Source organism: Ictalurus furcatus, chromosome 24 (assembly GCF_023375685.1).
Source record: "Ictalurus furcatus strain D&B chromosome 24, Billie_1.0, whole genome shotgun sequence".
Classification (NCBI taxonomy): domain Eukaryota; kingdom Metazoa; phylum Chordata; class Actinopteri; order Siluriformes; family Ictaluridae; genus Ictalurus; species Ictalurus furcatus.
This window is the reverse complement of record NC_071278.1, coordinates 886225-905011: the sequence shown is the minus strand read 5'-3', so window position 1 is coordinate 905011 and position 18787 is coordinate 886225. Positions and strand designations below refer to the sequence as shown.

At 42.9% G+C, this 18787-nt stretch overlaps 2 protein-coding genes across 2 annotated transcripts in view; one reads left to right on the top strand and one right to left on the bottom strand.

Moving 5' to 3' along the window:
* The first annotated feature begins 402 nt into the window (after positions 1-402).
* ankle1 (ankyrin repeat and LEM domain containing 1) lies at positions 403-7110 on the top strand. The gene is made up of 9 exons (XM_053612448.1): positions 403-586; positions 1388-1540; positions 1915-2020; positions 2453-2576; positions 2791-4653; positions 4815-4977; positions 6054-6216; positions 6465-6597; positions 6706-7110. The coding sequence occupies exons 1-9, from the start codon at positions 522-524 to the stop codon at positions 6870-6872; spliced, it is 2937 nt and encodes a 978-aa protein (XP_053468423.1). The 5' UTR covers positions 403-521; the 3' UTR covers positions 6873-7110.
* Positions 7111-10060: 2950 nt separating this feature from the next.
* LOC128600403 (NACHT, LRR and PYD domains-containing protein 12-like) overlaps positions 10061-18787 on the bottom strand; it is a 30608-nt gene continuing 21881 nt past the window's right edge. The window contains exons 12-15 of the mRNA XM_053612864.1: positions 17086-17259; positions 13309-13482; positions 11885-12058; positions 10061-10147 (exon numbers count right to left, since the gene is read on the bottom strand). Coding sequence (XP_053468839.1) covers positions 10141-10147; positions 11885-12058; positions 13309-13482; positions 17086-17259 — 529 coding nt within the window. The 3' untranslated portion in view covers positions 10061-10140. The remainder of the gene's footprint in view (positions 10148-11884; positions 12059-13308; positions 13483-17085; positions 17260-18787) is intronic.

The following is an 18787-nucleotide window of genomic DNA, read 5'->3' as shown; positions in this document are numbered from 1 at the left end:
GGACAGCGCTAACGCTGTCGCAGAAATAGTACGTCACGTCAACCGAGGGAAATTTAAACGACAAAAGAAAAAAAGTTTATCGTTCTGCATGTCTCCAAGCAGCAACATGTTTTACATTGCATTTAACATCTATTTTTAAATCTCATACAAAACGCCGCCACATTCATCTCGCTAGCTAGTGTTTCGACTACTCGCGTTTGTTTTCTCCTCCACCGGTATTCCGACAAATCCGACTTCACTGCACTGTGATTGGTGCGTTTGTACCCGCCTCCTGAGCCGCGATTCGCTAGCAGTGATGTCGCTCAGCATAGTGACTTAGAGAATGAACTTCAGAATCAGAAGGCGGGTTTTAGTTTTTTTTTTTTTTAACACCGGAATACGGGTGATGGTTAAGGGAAAAAAAAAGCAACAACAGCAACGCCTGCAAGCAGCTACTCAAGCCTCATGCGGAATATAAAGTACATTAATCGAAGAATCGAATCAAGTCACGCTGGAAGGACACGATTAATAACACTGAAACCATGAACGAAAAAAGGAATAATTTAGCATCGTTATTGCACGTGGCGGTAAACGAGACGGATGTCAGGTAATCTGTGCATCATTGTGTTGAACAGTCCAGCTCGTGAAATAAACTCCGTTCTGAACATGTTATTATTTTTCCTGAGTGTTTATTTTAGTACTTTTTAGAGTGTGTTAGGATAAACACTCATATGTCCAAAACGAGGAAATAAAATACTGTTAACGTGTCATTCTCTAACGAGTTGATTCTTTTGATTCGGTTCCTTTTATTTGAACTTTGAGACTCGGCTCGCATATATGAGCAATTTTTCTTTCTTTTTTTTAGACATAGATTGTTACTTATAAAGTAGATTAAGATTGAATAAGAAGCAGAGAGCAGCAATCACTGGTCCGAGTATCACAGACTTTGTCGGGTTTAGAGAAAATGGGGGTGAGTTTTTCGTGAGCCGGAAGAGTCGATTCATATTGTTGATCTGTGGCAAGTGAGCCGACTCACTGAACAGAGCCTGACTTCCCCTCACAAGTACAAGTCTGTGCTTGTTTACGGGGACGGCGTAAACTCTTCCCCTTCTTTTCTCTATTCCTTCTTTTTTCCTCCTTTTCTTTTTGTGCTTATTAATGGTTAATTATTGCATAATATCTCATCAGAAGTCACAAACAGGTCTGGAATGGGCTGAAACTCTGCATTAGTGTGTAAAACCCAGTTTTATATAGATGAGTGAGTAGAGAATGTCAGAAGGATCATACCACTGAGTCAGCCCTTCTAGATGATTTAAGATGATCTGGAGGAGTGACAGTGAAAACCCTCACATACATGTATGACTGAATCCTCGCTTGTTTCTCTCTCTCTGCTTCTGTCATGTAACAGGACGGTGGAGAGTTTACTGCAGAGCGGTGCAGAACCCAACCTGGTGCTCAAGGGAGGCGTGGCCGCGGTGCATCTGGCTGCAGGGAAGGAATCGGAGAAAGGACTCCGGTGCCTTAAAGTGCTCCTGCAGAACGGCGCTGATCCAAACCTCAGGTCAGGCATTAGAGCGGGTCAGGTCAGATTAGAGCGGACAGGGAACCATCGGATTTAAATGTCTGATGATCCACTTTTTCATTCCCTTTCCTCTCCTTCTTTACTTCCTTCTTGTCTGTCTTTCTTTCAGTCTTTTCTTTCCTTTTCCTTTATCTTTCTTCCTTTTTGAGATTTATTTCAGAATCTTTCTCTATTCATTTGATCGGAAGCCGTTGGCTGTAAAGGATTTAAAGGTAGACTTTGGGTTTGTAGAAGAATCGAGGTTCTCTGTATCACAGGTTGTTTTTGTCATCAGGGCGTTTGAACGCTTTTCCACGCGCTGTGACGGAGCGTAACGGTGAACGTTTTGTTTCCTCTGTGTGCCGTGTGTTCAGGTCTGGTGAGGATCTGACTCCGTTACACATCGCAGCGTTATGGGGTTGTTATCAGAACCTCAAACTCCTGCTGAAGAACGGAGGAGACCCGAGTCTGAGAGACCAGGTGAGAAATCACACACCTGTTTCACCGCACGTCCGATATTTTATTTCATGCCTGAATAGAATTAAACAATATTTTAAATGATATTTAATCCTTTTCTTTTGTGTTTTATGACCTTTTGTACTTCTAATCCATTAAACACGCGTTTATGTTTAAAATGCTTTCAAGAGAAGGAGGATAAAAGAAGAATAAATTCTGCACTTCTGTAATATTGGATTTCACTGATAAACAGATTATAACGTATTATTAAAATTATAATTAAGCCAAATTTTTTTATTTAAGCCAAATATTTCTGTGTACTGTATACGTAATGTGACGTTATTTTAACTTAAATTTTAAATGAAACAAAGTCGGTGAGTCAGGATGAATATTATGTGTATTATACACTTCTGTACGCTATCAGACGTGTGTGTGTGTGTGTGTGTGTGTGTGCAGGGTGGGAATAAGGCAGTGGATCTGGCAGAACAGGAGGAAAACAGTAAATGTGCCAGCATTCTTCAGGAATATGAGTCTCACACGCCCCAAACCGGATATGAGGATCTGCCCAAATTCCAATACTGTAAGAGTTTTTCTTTAGAATTAAAGCAGTTGATGGCAAGAATTATGAATGTGGGTGTGTCTTTGAGTCCATATAAGGATGTCTGTATTCACAACACAATGTCTTCCTTGGACACACCCACTTTCCCTATTCAGACATGCCTCTCCGTCATTCCCATTTGTCTCATTCAGCACCCTCCTCAATCATAAATACCTCTGAAATCTGTCTTTTCCAGCGCTGTACTCGGGCCACTCGATGAGAGACTGCGGCGGGGACTTGACGCTGACGAGCGATTTCGGAGATGCGCCGCTCAGCAGCACCCGATATTCCTCGTTTTACAGGAAATCCGAGACTGACGGACTGCGAAAGGCCAGAGACCCTAACGAGTCCTGGCTCTCTGACGTCTCTGGTTTCAATGCGCGTCCTAGCGACATGTTTAACAGAGAAGAAGTGGGCGGTTCTCTTCCTCCGGTTCTCTCCAGTACTCGCCTGTCAGGGACGGACTTTAAAAAGAGTCCGGAAGCGGCCCAGCCGGCCGGTTTTTTCACACCGGGCCGGAAGAGCGTCACCTTCCGAGACTACGACGAGTATTTTCCAGATTTGAAACAAAACGATGACGACGCCAGCGAGTCCAGGGACTCGACGGTCGATTTCTCGCTGTACTCCGACTTCTTGCACTCGGAGCGCATGACTACCGTGCTGCAGAACCAGGGGATTGACGTGACGTCTCCGGACGACGTGTTTGTGTTCTGCAGAGAAGGAAACACCACAGAGGATTTTGATAAGACCGTAGCGGGAGGGACGGGTCTAGGGGAGGAGGACGAGGATATCGAAGATGGCGTGTTTGTCGATGAAGTAGACGAGCCGGAACGTGTCGCTCACGCCGCTGTCAGCAGTAACAGTGGGTCGAGTCAGTACAGCAGCTGCGACAGCGAGCCGTACAAGACCACCGTCGAAGCGCCGCTACCTTCTGAAAACATCTCGCCTTCGGATCAAGATGGATGGACAAAAGGAAGTACAGACTCTGACAATGAGAAGAAGGAAGAACTTAATTTGCAGTCGCGAGCGTGTGAGGACATGATTAACGAGCTTCCGTTCACTCCGAGTCCGTTCGTGACGGGCAGGACCCGCTCACGACTCAGTCGCTGCTCCCAGAGAAACAGCGTCTCGTCTTTTTCCGCCTCGTCTCTGTTCGAGCAGACGCTCCCTACGCCGACACGAGTTCGCCGAGACCTTACTCAATCGGACAAACCTCGGCGGAGACGTCCGTCTGAAGACGACAGAGTATCGGATCTCGATTCGCACATGGCGAGCCTGTGCGTTTCTTCACAACCTCACGGAAGCCAAGCAGATACTCTGATTATCTCAGGAAGCATGGCAGATACCATCATCATTCCGAGAGGTGCCCCTGATGAGAGCTCGGACCCATCTTCGTCATCATGCCACCACGAGGAGGACGTGTTCACAGACGACAAGGAGTTTTTAGCTTCAGATGTTTCCGCTTCCAGTGCGGAAACACGCAAAAACGCCACTTCTGAAGATTCCTCCTCCAGCTCAGAGTCGAGTTCCAGCCTCGGTCACGCGCTCGAGATGCCGTCCACCGGCTGCACGCCGAGATACAGCATGAGCCGGATCTGCAACCGTTCCCAAACCCAGTCGCTCGCAAACCTGTCCTACACCCCCGGAGGACGTCCTCTCATCACTGACACGGACGAACCGGTGGAGTATCTGTACACTGATACCGAGGAGGGACACGAGCTGATCGAGACACACGTCCCTCCGACGTCCAACACGTCTCTAAGCTCCTCTGTCAGCGAGGAGACCGTCATCTACGACTGGCGCTCGGTTCCGACCGCGTCCACAAGTCCGGAGAAGGGAAAAGAAAACCGCTGTCCTAACGACACGGTGGAGAGAGCGGAGATCTCATGGGCGGACGGGTTGACGGACCGAGAGCTCAGACGCAAACTCGCCGAATTGGGAGAGAAACCCGGACCCATCAACAGAGACACGCGCCACCTGTACGTTCAGAAATTACGATCACTGCAGAAGAGACACGTTAGTCAGAAATCAGTGCAGGACGAGCCGACCGCAGTCACAGGTACGTACGCGGTACGTTTACACGTGAACACAATAAAGTATAACTTTTATATCGTAATATTTTTAGTGTAGTATCTTTGCATGTGTGTTTGGTGTGATTAAGGAGCGTTAGCAGTAATGACTTCTGATTTACGGCAGTATTTGTCCCCGTGTGAGGTACAGGTTACAGTCCGGAGCTGAATAAAGCGTTGTGTTCCTTCCACCTGCCCGACTGTAAAGCTGACGAGTTTGCGTTGTGTGAGCAGTTCGATCAGCCTGATCAGAAAAAACGCTGGCGTGAAGGCGTCATAAAGTCCAGCTTCAACTACCTGTTACTCGACCCCAGGTAAAGTCTAATCTAATACAGGTGCAGTCTACTCTAGCCCAGGTGAAGTCCACTCTAGCCCAGGTGCAGTCTACTCTAGCCCAGGTGAAGTCCACTCTAGCCCAGGTGAAGTCCACTCTAGCCCAGGTGCAGTCTACTCTAGCCCAGGTGAAGTCTACACTAGCCCAGGTGAAGTCTACTCTAGCCCAGGTGCAGTCTACTCTAGCCCAGGTGAAGTCTACTCTAGCCCAGGTGCAGTCCACTCTAGCCCAGGTGAAGTCTACTCTAGCCCAGGTGAAGTCCACTCTAGCCCAGGTGAAGTCTACTCTAGCCCAGGTGCAGTCTACTCTAGCCCAGGTGAAGTCTACTCTAGCCCAGGTGCAGTCCACTCTAGCCCAGGTGAAGTCTACTCTAGCCCAGGTGAAGTCCACTCTAGCCCAGGTGAAGTCTACTCTAGCCCAGGTGCAGTCTACTCTAGCCCAGGTGAAGTCCACTCTAGCCCAGGTGCAGTCTACTCTAGCCCAGGTGAAGTCTACTGTAGCCCAGGTGAAGTCCACTCTAGCCCAGGTGCAGTCTACTCTAGCCCAGGTGAAGTCTACTCTAGCCCAGGTGAAGTCCACTCTAGCCCAGGTGCAGTCTATTCTAGCCCAGGTGAAGTCTACACTAGCCCAGGTGAAGTCTACTGTAGCCCAGGTGCAGTCTACTCTAGCCCAGGTGAAGTCTACACTAGCCCAGGTGAAGTCTACTCTAGCCCAGGTGCAGTCCACTCTAGCCCAGGTGCAGTCCACTCTAGCCCAGGTGCAGTCCACTCTAGCCCAGGTGAAGTCCACTCTAGCCCAGGTGAAGTCTACTCTAGCCCAGGTGCAGTCCACTCTAGCCCAGGTGAAGTCCACTCTAGCCCAGGTGCAGTCCACTCTAGCCCAGGTGAAGTCCACTCTAGCCCAGGTGAAGTCCACTCTAGCCCAGGTGAAGTCCACTCTAGCCCAGGTGAAGTTTGATCCCAGTCCCAGGAAGAAAAGTATGTAATTGTTTGTTTATGAAATAAAAAGGGGACACGTGCACCATAAATAATCCTGTGTAACGTGTTCTGTGTCCAGAGTGACGAAGAACCTGCCGTACCGCAGTCAGGCGATGACTCCTCACGAGTGTTTCCAGACTTTCATCAGCTCCATTTTCTACGTGGGAAAAGGCAAACGCTCTCGACCGTACAGCCACCTGTACGAAGCCCTGGAGTATTTCAAAGGAGACAAATCATCCAAGGTGCGATACTGAAGAGACTCTAGCTACATGATGGGACAACAGGGAGGGTAATCTCAGTAGTTCTAATATTAACAGAAGACAGTTATGTAGCTGATATGGACTTAGAATCCTGATGAAACGTGGATCTGGACGGCAAAAATATGACAACAACAACAGAAAAATCATGTGACTGGAATTCTAGTGTAATCCTCTATATTACAATCCTCTGTATTATAACGCCATGGTGTTTTGTTCCTGGTGTTTTTCAGAAGCTCTGCTCGAAGGTGCAGCACATCCTGCAGGTGTGGAACTGCGGCCACGGCGTCATCTCGCTGCACTGCTTCCAGAACGTCATTCCTGTGGAGGCGTACACGCGCGAGGCCTGCATGGTGGACGCCATCAGTACGAACACTGTGTTCATACTCTCTCTCTCTCTCTCTCTCTCTCTCTCTCTCTCTCTCTCTCCGTGTGAATTGAGGTGTAATAAATTCTTCTTAATCCTCTCATCAGGTCTGAAGATGTTGACCAATCAGAAGCGAGGGGATTATTATGGGACGGTCTCCACCTGGCCTGCTAAGAGGCAGCGTGAGCTCGGGGTTCACCTGCTGTACAGAACCATGCAGATCTTCCTGGCTGAGGGAGAGAGACAGCTCCGACCGGCCGATATCAGGCGATGATGTCACGCGCTGTCTGTATGACGCGGAGCATTACAGAGCACTTTGGGTTAAAGCTACTCCGAGTGCACTGCAGAGATTTTACTCCATCAGCCATCAAACACTGTTCCCGCTTCTGTTCTAGTGCCCTATTCCCTAGGGTACATTATGTAGGCACTTAACCTAAGCAGTGCATTATGGGATACCCTCATGGGTTGCTTGTACTCCAGTATGAGTTCAGACATGATAACAAAAAAGGCAAAAGTAGTACACTATATAGTCACTAAGTCCATAAACTGCATTCTGATTGGCTGAAATACGTACAAACACTAACACACGTGTGGCTGTGTCTCAAATACTGTCCACACTGTCAGATCAATACTACATCTTCTCCAGCTGTTACAGTAAACGACAGGATGGTGTGATGAAGGAAACAGTCGTTCTTACCAGCCTTCTCTTCTTTTTCCTCTAGCTTAACGTTAATAAGACAAAAAACTGAACGCAGCTTGTCGTGTTAGCGAGAAACAGCGAAGAAGCGTAAACTCCTCTGTCCTGAAGATGCCGGAAAAGGTTACAGCTTCAACTCTGACTGTTACACAGCACTGACACTGGAGACTCCTTCCGTAAAACGTTAAAAAAAACCCGTCTCCACACAGAAAACTTCATATCGACGATTTTTGTTACTATAGAAACGGTAACACATTAGAATAAGGAGTACATTCATACACAGTAAGCATGTGATTTGCAGATTTACTGAGCGCTGCTGTTATAGAAAATGAATCAACACCTCCTCTACCAATCAGAGTGCAGAACTGAGCAGTGACCTGTGGAACAGTGTTTAATGACTGATGGAATGAAATGAGTTATTGTATAGTGCACTCTGTAGCGTTAGCTTTCATTTATCATATCACAGAACACAATCTGGTTACAGCTCAAGAAACCCTTAAAAAACTACCGAGAGTTCCTAAGAATCATGAACATTCCCCTGGGAACAGGCCAGTGAAGTTAAACTGCAGCTAAAATTAAACAGTAATATTGTTTAAAAAGCTTAAAATGTTCAGCATTATTCACATCGTCACATTCGGAGTAACGGGAGCCAGCAGGGATGAACATGTCTACAATTTGTGTTACTGTTTTGTTATTAATGAATTATTCATGATTATGGAATGTAGATGATTAAAATGAAGTTTTGTGAGATGATCTGATAACTGGAGAAAACACCACCTGCTGTATGAAGTGGACTGAGGACACATTTTAAATCAATACTAAGAGCCATCATTGGGGAAAACACTTAATTAAATAATGAATATTCATTAAACACACACACACACACACACACACACCTCTTGTTAGTCCTGTAGTTATAGTCATAGTGTTAGAAATGAATGAATGAGATTTACACCACTGGGATTTTGATTTTTTATTTTATTTTATTATCATAAATGTGAAGATAAATGAAGAAAATTTGAATGTAAATAAAGTCAAACAAAATGTAATAACATGAAATTCATAAACGGTGATCGCCACAGTTGGCTGATCTTATGTCTTTTCCACAAATTGTTGAATACACACGATTACATTAAAATACAGCCTTACGAACAAATTTAGATTCTGAAATTCAGTTTGAAAAAGTAAGAGTTATTTACAGATTCTGAATTCTCATGCTACAGAGATCCCTCGACGTGGGCGGGGTTTGTAAATGATATATAATGTTTTGTGATATTGTGTTAATTGTTTTGTTAATTTTCCTTTTCTTCTTTTAGAAAACTCAGATATTTTTTTGTTGTCTGGTTGTGTGTGTGTGTGTGTGTGTGTGTGTGTGTGTGTGTGGTAGGGATGTAAAAATAAATGTTTTAATAGTTGTTTACTCGTGAATGAATCGACAGATATTCAGTATGTTTGTTTGTTTCAGTAATATGAAACAGAACTGTGAGGAACATTTAATAAGGCTGAAACATTATTTTTTTACCTTTGTGTCTCGATGTGCTGTAAAATTCATCTCCGTATTGTACAGACTGCATTATACAATACTTTTACTGTTCTGTATCTCTGGAGTCATTTTGTAATAATCTATGTGATTGATTATTCAGGCTAATCACTGCAGCAGAATGCTTCTTTATGATATGTATGACTCTTAGTTTATGATTTTCTTCTTTAGATAAAATATTTTATTCCTTGTATATACATACAGTATACGTCCCACTTGTATTCACTAAAACTTACCATTAAAATGCTAAATGATTCTGAATATTACGAGAACTCATCTGGAACTTGAGTCCCGCTATGAGGTCTGGATCCTGTAGGGCAGAGGTTCTCGACCTTTTCTAACTAACCCCCCCCCCCGCCCCCGCCCCCGCCCCCGCCATACCTCTCCTATCATGTGGCATATATATACATCCTAATCTATAATCTGTTTTTGATAGATAGATTGATTTTTTGGCTTTTGTGGGGTTTTTTTTTACTTTTTTAATTACTTTTCATAACTTGTGATTTTTTAAAAATCACTTTTATAAAACTATATACAGGTGTGGAACATGAATGATCAAAAAAATTTCTGAACACCATAACTACATTGATCAAGAGAACTAGGCTGTAATAACATGGACTATTTTACATGTAAAACATGTTGCATTATACTCGTCTTGCGTTCTAAAAAACATTCGCATGTGAATGATGTAAATTGGGAAGAAGGCACGTCTTGTTATATATGACACTGTTAAATCTCCAGCTCTCGGCCCCTCACTGAACAGAGAGAGGAGAGAGTGCAGCGGGAAAGCAGGACCTCGCGCTTGCAGGACAGAACTGGAGATATTTGGAAAGTCGCTAAGGTTTGTCCAAAAAGTCGGTAGATTTGTCCCTAGGCAGTTTTTTTTTGTGCAAAAAAGTCACTAAAGGGGTCTGAAAAGTCGCTGAGTTGGCAACACTGGTCTGCACTGACAGCTTTGAAAAGCAATACAATACACTGAGTACCCAAATGATGCCCTGTCTGTGTTTTCTTCTTGAAAACAATTTGCACCCCCCCGCTGATCTTTCTGCTCTCCCCTGGTTGAGAACCACTACTGTAGGGTGTCACTGTGTAAGTGTTCATTAATAATAATAATAATAATAATAATAAATTCATGCTCAGTAAGTGTTTAGTCCTGATATCAGTGATGCAGCACAGCTCTGTTAAACACAGATCCACGTCTCTGCGTCTCTAATTTTAAAAAAATCATATCCAGGAAACGCCTCAGTGAATGGAGTAAATTTCATAAAAAATGTCTTCACTGGAGTCTGCATCCGGTGAAATTCTTTACACCCTAAAAATAAAATAAAGTAGGGTTTATATTTAAGACAGGTTGAGCATGAACGTTAAACATCAGTGTAATGTTGAATACAAATTTCAGTCAAATAGTAAAAATACCCAAAGACTCAGAAATGAATCTGAACCTGTTTACAATCAATAGCTCTCTATGGGAATAGGAGCAGATTACTTCTAGACTTTTCTTCTAAAAACATACAATGCAACATACAATTTAAAAACAATGCAAATACAGTACTGTGCAAATGTCTAACCCCAGGCACATGCAAAGAAATGCTATAGAGCAAACATGCCTTCATAAATCCATCCATCCATCTTCTATACCGCTTTATCCTTTTCAGGGTCACGGGGAACCTGGAGCCAATCCCAGGGAGCATCAGGCACAAGGCGGGGTACACCCTGGACAGGGTGCCAATCCATCACAGGGCACAATCACATACACACCCATTCATACACTACGGACACTTTAGACACACCAATCAGCCTACCATGCATGTCTTTGGACTGGGGGAAACCAGAGTACCCGGAGGAAACCCCCGCAGCACAGGGAGAACATGCAAACTCCGCACACACATGACCCCGGCAGGAGTCGAACCCCAGACCCTGGAGGTGTGAGGCGAACGTGCTAACCACTAAGCCACCGTGCACCCACCTTCATAAATAATGAATTTAAATTACAGATGCACCGATGTATAAAGGCTATTTTTCCCATTATGGGCCATCGGCCGATAGTTTAAAAACATCTGATGATCAGGGCCGATTATATTCTGTCAATCAAAAGATGGTGGGAAAATCGAGTTCGTGCTGTGTGTAAAGATGTCTCGTGTGGAATGACGACAAAACTGCAGTTTGTAATCTCTGTACTGATAACATTTTACACCGGTCGCTGCAGCAGTGAAGCGGGAGTTTGTCCAGTCAATTATTTTTCTTGCCGAGCTGCTCGAGCTGAATTAAAGGGCCAGTACACCGTTGAAAGATTTAAATGAAGATGAGTTGACAAAAAAGTAGTATATATTGCACAGAAAAATATATTTGTAGAGTAGTATATTTCATATCCAGTTAATGTCAATATATAAAAAAGTTAACATGATATATTACCTATTTGATGTCAGTGATGAAGTAGAAATGCTTGTGTTTGTGGAGAGTGAATGTGAGACTAACAGGAGGTATTTTAGAATTCAGTCAATGTTAATATGAATTAATAACATTCAATGTGGTGACCTGTGGTGACCATTTCTGTCATATCACAGCAAACCAGTGACTACATTTCCCATCCTGCATTGTGGCCTACAAATATGGCAGCCACGGACCACAATTCCCAGAACACTCACCTTCATTCACACCACACATAAAAGAGACTGTTCGAACACTAAGTCTTTGCGAAGTATACGCTCGGTTGCCTTCTGTCTCCGTCATTACCATGCCTTGATACCGTGTTTGTTTATTCTGGTTTTTACCTTGTTCTTGTTTATGACCTTGCCTCTTTACCTTGCCTGTTTGATTGACCCTTGCCTGTTCGTGATTATTGTCTTCTGCCTTATCCTTTGGACTATTGTATTAAACTACCTAACCTGCACTTGCTTCCGTCTCAGCCTCCAATACGTGATAATCATAAAATAAAAGATTTATAACCAAGTTTGTACTAAAACAATAGTGTGCCTAAGACTTTTGCACAGTACTGTATGTCTAAATATTTCTATGTTTTTCACATTTATCTGAAATATTTATAACGAACCTCAAGTCCTGGAGGATGTAACGTTTATCATCTTTAAGAGCGAAGAGCAGCTTCTTTCCCGAGTCTCCTACATAATTCCTAGACAGATCCAGTTCTCTCAGGTGTGAGGGGTTTGATCTCAGAGCTGAAGTCAGAGCAGCACAGCCTTCACCTGAGATATCACAACTACACAACCTGCAGAGAGACAATGACACACTCTTCACTCTCTCAGTTCAGGACACACAGATCAGTTCAGCAGGAACTTTTTCATCAAAGAATCACTGCAGTCTTTAATCACTATGAAATACAGAATCTTACTCATGAATAATATTAGAGCAATAACTAAAAAAGCAGAATGTGAAGAGTTGACACACTCTTCACTCTCTCAGTTCAGGACACAGAATAATGAACTTCAACACAGTCACTAGAGTCTTAAATCATTGCGTACTGGTGTGAATCATGTTTCTGGGAGCATTTCCAATTTTCCTCTCTTGGACTTCCGGCCACAGATGGATGTGACATCATTGGGATTCAAACTCACAACTGAATAATTATAAGGAATGATTTGTTTTATTTGTTTTAATGTATGAGTGTGTTGGCTCACTTTATTTTTCATAATTCTTCAATTAATACCAATAAAATAAAATGACTGGTTTTCACAAAATGTTCTCATTCTTGATGATTTTACTACGTTACCGTTGCTACTCAGTTTGTGCTACTAGTTTGTCCTTTTAAAAATTGTATTTATTTATTTATTTACTGATGTACTGATCTATTCATTACCTTGTATATATTGTAATGTACACATGTGGAAGCAAAAAGTAAAGCATTAGTGTAACAGAACTGCTGTAGTCTATTCTTCACGTCCATCGTCCATCACGCATCCTCCCATGTTACTCCCCTTTACCAATACACATCTTAAGGGGAATGCAAGTCACTCTGGATAAGGGCATCTGCTAATTTAATAAAATCTAGCAATTTAAACTCCACAGTACATTCCAGGTGTAAAAGTACAGTAATTCATGATAATGATATGATTTGAAGTCAGTCAAGTAGAGGTTTACATTAGTTGGTCTTCTCATGCGTGAATATACACACAGGAACACGAGGAGGAAACAAATGTTTTTTTCTAAATTCAGAGGATTTTCATGAATAACTATTTTTTTTGTGTGTAAATGCTCTGTTCATATCCAGCTCGATAAATGAGGCCCACTGAACACACTCTGAGGTTCAGCTCCAAAATGAAAAAATAAGATCAGTAAACACACATTTGTGATAAGATCATTAAACACCAGGCAGGAATTAATCAGTGTTACAGTGAAATGAAATGATTTTCCTCCTCAGGATATTTGATGCTGAACCTAAAACCTCTGCTTCAGTCTCACTATTAGAGAATGTGTCTTACTGAGGAGCAGGTCATGTGACTCTCAGAGAGATGATCTTACCTCAGTGTCTCCAGTTTACAGTGAGGATTCTCCAGTACAGCAGAGAGACACTTCACTCCTGAGTCTCTGAATTTATTCACAGACAGATCCAGTTCTCTCAGGTGTGAGGGGTTTGATCTCAGAGCTGAAGTCAGAGCAGCACAGCCTTCATCTGAGATATCACAACTACACAACCTGCAGAGAGACAATGACACACTCTTCACTCTCTCAGTTCAGGACACACAGGTCAGTTCAGCAGGAACTTTTTCATCAAAGAGTCACTGCAGTCTTTAATCACTATGAAATACAGAATCTTACTTAATTTTATTAGAGTAATACCTTTAAAAAGTATCATTCATCCAATCAATCTTTAGTAATTGCTTTAACCTGGTCAAGGTCAGGGTTTCTCTGTGTGTAACTTTAGACCATTTAGAACACTTTTTTTTTTAACCAAAAAACCCCCCAAAAAACCGTACACACCCCTGTTAAAATTGTAGATTTTTGTTGTGTTAAATCACAACCCAAGATAAATCACGTCATCTTTTTCCATATTTAATGTGCTACAGCAACGAACAAAACTCAAATGTAAAAAATATGAACAAATAGAAACACTTTAGGAAAAAAAAGAAAAAGAAAAAAACCTTTAAAATAACGTGGTTATATAGGTGTGTACACCCTTCTATAAATATTGTTAGGAAGAGTGTTTTGTACATAGGCAGGAGGGTCTGGCAGGTACCTGAGTCCACGTGTATTAACATGTGATACTCTGAGTCTGGTTAGTGGTATTAGACCACTCAGATGTTCCCACTAGCAGTTGGGAGATGAACTGTTCCAATGCCACCTTCTCAACGACCTTCTCCAAATACACATGGTTTAGTAACAAACAATCCCTGGGTATAGGTGAAGATCCAATGCCCTTCCTTCAACAGTGTGGACCAGATCTACCAGTGAAGTTCCTTCAGTGTCGGCTCAACCCACTCGAGCACAGCTTTCCTCACTGCTCCATAATCCCTCTGGCTCCTGTCAGAAGGACTTAAATACACAGACCCCACTCTGCCATTCCCATGCCAAGGTGGTACCCTTGACCATCTTGGCATCACCCTGGGGTGTCATTCTGGATCAGTCTGATTCCTCATTCACAAATCTAAAAGGAATTTCAAATGATCTGTTCTCTCAGGCTCTGGCACCAGTGCAACAAATGAGAATCTCAGGCTAAGCTTATTTTAAGTTTTCATGTGAGCTTTTATTTTAGTTCATAGTACATTATTAAAATGGAAAACATAAAACAGAGGAAAAATTCATGTGTTTTTAATTCATGATGTGATATTTGAGCACACAGGTACAGCTCAATAAGAACAAGACAGAAAAAACGCTTCTAAATATTCTCTATCCCTTTCTTCCCAGGGAGCCGCAGAGAGCGGGAACAAGGTACCAGCAGGTCTATTGGGATTGCAGAGAACCGGGACACTTCCAAGCTCTCCCTCAATCCAGAGCCAACATACCAAGTGGCAGTTAATTCTCAAGGTGTTATACAGTACATCAAGCCTTTTTGAATTCAGGCAGCCTGCAGCCCTTGAATCATCAAAGGCTGAATCAAAATGAGGCTTTGGAAAGGTGTTGGCAGGGGAGGGCTCCACCCCTCCACTCTTAGCCAGGATTCCCCTCTGGGATTTCCCTTTGGAGCAGTTGCATGAAGAGACCCTAAGGCACGCCTTCAAACAAGTGAGAGTAATCAATGGTCAGTGAATCTAGCCCACTGTTGCACTATCCCATCCCTATTTTGCAATTATTCTGGATAGGTTATACCGAATGATACAGGACACAAACACCTAACTGTTGGTCCCAAAGAGCCGACAGGAAATGTTAATGTGTTCTTGCCTCTACCCAGTCACACTAGTGAGAACACCACACAGAGACGCCCTCAGGGGTGGTGCTACGCAGCCACCCCTACCATTTGCCTGAGCACAAAAAAACCCAGGTAGTTCAGGATGAGCTCACGGCCATGCTTGATATGGGGGTAATAGGGGAGTCCCACAGGTACTGGTCCAGTCAAGCAGTTTTCATTCCCAATGTTTTGTGTGCACTTCAGAGAAGTCAATGCAGTGTCTAAATTTGATGCATACCCAATGCTCACATTGATGAACTGCTCGATTGGTTAGGTGAGGCTTGCTTTTATTTGACACTGGATTTGACAAAGGGATATTGGCAGATGCCCTTGACCCCAATATCTCATGAAAAAATGGTCATTTCCACTCTGTTTGGGTTACACCAATTTGCAACCCTTCCTTTCAGGTTGTTCAGAGCCCCACACACTGCTTATGCTACTGAATATCTAGATGACATTATTGATAATAATGATTGGCAGTGGCACATTCAGCATCCAAGGGCTGTTCTGATATTGGTTAGATGAGCAGGACTAACTGTGAACCAAACGAAGTGTGCGATTGGATGGGTGGAAGTATTATATCTGGGTTTCTGCTTGGGACATGGGCAGGTGCATCTGCAAATTGAAAAGACAGCAGCAATTGGGGCCTGCCCAAGACCCAAGACCAAAAAGGAGGTGAGACAGTTTCTGGGGCTAGATGGCTATTATTTTAGGTTTGTACCTAATTATTCAAATGTCACCAGCCTGCTAACTGATCTCACTAAAAAGAAAGCACCAGACCCAGTCCAGTGGATGGAACTGTGCCAACAGGCTTTTATTCAGGTAAAAGACCACTCTTACATTCTCCTGACTTCTCAGACAGACACAGGGGGTTGGGGGCCACATTTTCCCAGTTAGTGGTGGGGGAGGAGAGCCCTGCGCTGCACATCAGCCGATGCCCCCCAGCTTGAGTTGGGTGGTGGGGTTATGTGGAAGCAGGGGCGTGATCGAAAACCGGTTTGTGAATGGAGGGTGGAGCCAGAGAAGGTGAGTGTTAAGGATTTCACACCTGCGGGCAATTTTGATTTTGACAATTTTGAATTTAATGAATGTTCTATGTTACAGTGAGCGATGACAAGGATAAAGAGGGGAGAAACGAGCACCTCAAGAGAGCAAGAGCTGAGCAGTTCAGAGCTGTGTGTGCGTGCTTAAAATTTCACCACTGCAAAAGTGAGTAAAAAAGTCACGGCCAATAAAGATCCTGTTTTGAGTTGTCCCAAGCCTGCCTCCTTTTTCCTCATTTCCTTCATAATCAGGGTGTGTGTTACAACCATATATACCATCTCAAGATGAGTTGAAACAGGAGTGTTCAAAAACAACTGATTCCAGTAGGAATCCTTTGATCCTAGCTGGAGACCATCTCTATCCAAGAGGACAGAGGTTGGCAAGTTGCAGTTAAAATTTTTGATTGTGTTTACCCCCGAATGCAAAAACCTCATAGAACCCCTCAAAGAGTGACTCCTGCCCAGGGACTCTTGCACTGAAACTTATTGTGCTCTTTATTGTTTATTTTGATAATTTGTTGGCCAAGTTTTATATACACATATGCATTTCCCCTTTTATAAATTGAAATATGTGAATGGAGAGCAGCATCTCAGAGAACAGGTGGGTAATTTCATGAATGAGCATACACCTGTATGTGATTAACAATGTTCCCGTTCTCCCGTTTTTCCCGGCAACTTTTGCAGTAGAGGAGAGTTTTTGCAGAGCTGAAAGAGTCGGTGGTACAGAGTGGAGCAACCTGATTTGGCAGCGTTTGTGTATGAGCTTGTGTCTGTGCGTGAGAACGTGGCAGTTTTGTTTCTTTTTAAATATTGACATTTCAAAACTCTACATTTTGAACTATTAGAATGTGCCTTAAGAGATGATCTTACCTCAGTGTCTCCAGTTTACAGTGAGGATTCTCCAGTACAGCAGAGAGACACTTCACTCCTGAGTCTCTGAGTTTATTCCCAGACAGATCCAGTTCTCTCAGGTGTGAGGGGTTTGATCTCAGAGCTGAAGTCAGAGCAGCACAGCCTTCATCTGAGACACCACAATAACGCAACCTGCAGAGAGACAATGACACACTCTTCACTCTCTCAGTTCAGGACACACAGATCAGTTCAGTAGGAACTTTGTCATCAAAGAATCACTGCAGTCTTTAATCACTCTGAAATACAGAATTTTATTCATGAATAATATTAGAGCAATAACTAAAAAAGCAGAATGTGAAGAGTTTAAATAAGAGTGAGTTTGGGATTGTGAACAAAGGTATTGTCAAGAATTATTTTAAGACACTGGAAGTTTTCTAAAAGGCCTGATAAAATAATAACTAGATTTATTGCTCGAAAGTATGTTGGCTAAAATATCTGGCCAACAATGAACAGATAACTTTACGCTTCATACCTTGTCATATAAATCTGCACATATTGTTAGTATATATATATATATATATATATATATATATATATATATATATATATATATATATATAATGTCAATTTTATTTTTATTTTATAACTTGTTGCCTATTATTAGACTGAAGTGTGGAAATAAAACAATGTAAGATTTATTTATTTTTTTTTTAATGTATGCAATATGAGGCTATAATGGCAAATATTTTGTATATTTCACTCACTGAGCAGAAGTTCTCTGCTACTTTTATTTTTAAGGCTTGTACATTGTGCTTTTAGGAAAGCTGTCTGTACTCCCACCCCCAACACTGATTAGCATGCAGTAGCATGCAGCTATTGTGGTGTTATTTTTGTGCTATTTTTGTCTTGTAGCCCGATTTTTTACAGCACATGGACATCATAGAAACCGGTGTTCATGTTTGTCACGATCTTAAACAGTAGCTTCAGTCTTGCCATCAGGCAATACTGGTTTGCGTAGCAGCCCGAGGTCGTTTACCTCTTCCTGCAGTCCATCATTTATTCCTCCTGAGTTTTGTTCTCCAGTGTTCAGCAAAAGTTGGTGATGATAGACATGTTCACCAGTGCTTTTGTTGCACATCTTTAAAGTGTTCCCAAATTGGCATAGACTAAACATAACATGCACAATATTTGTGGATCCAGGGTGGTCGCTGTGTGCTTCCACAACAGCATTTTGAAAGGGTCACATGAAAGCTTATAATAAGCTTAGCCTGAGCTTCTCATTTCTTGCACTGGTGCCAGAGCCTGAGAGAACAGATCAGAAAACCAATGTTGCATGGATACGGACACCCATGTACACACCCAATAACACAAGTTATCACTTGTGTAATAGCAACTAAGATGGCGGCACGGCAGTAGCATGCAGCGGCCTCTCCAGATCCAAATGGTGCTATTTTTTCTATTTTTGTCTTGTAGCCCATCTTTTTACAGCACGTGGACATCAGAGAAGCCAGTGTTCATGTTTACCATCACCAGACACTGCTAAAATACAGAAATCATGCAACAACCAACCTGCATGATGATCTGCTGAAGAAGATACGTGATCTCGGCTTGCTGTGGAGACCAGGCCTCCAGTCCTCGGCGTCGCCTGATGCCGGTGGCAGGGGGAGGGGACGTCAAAAGCGGTATGCGAGGAAGCGGAAGCAGGGGAATAGGGCAGGGG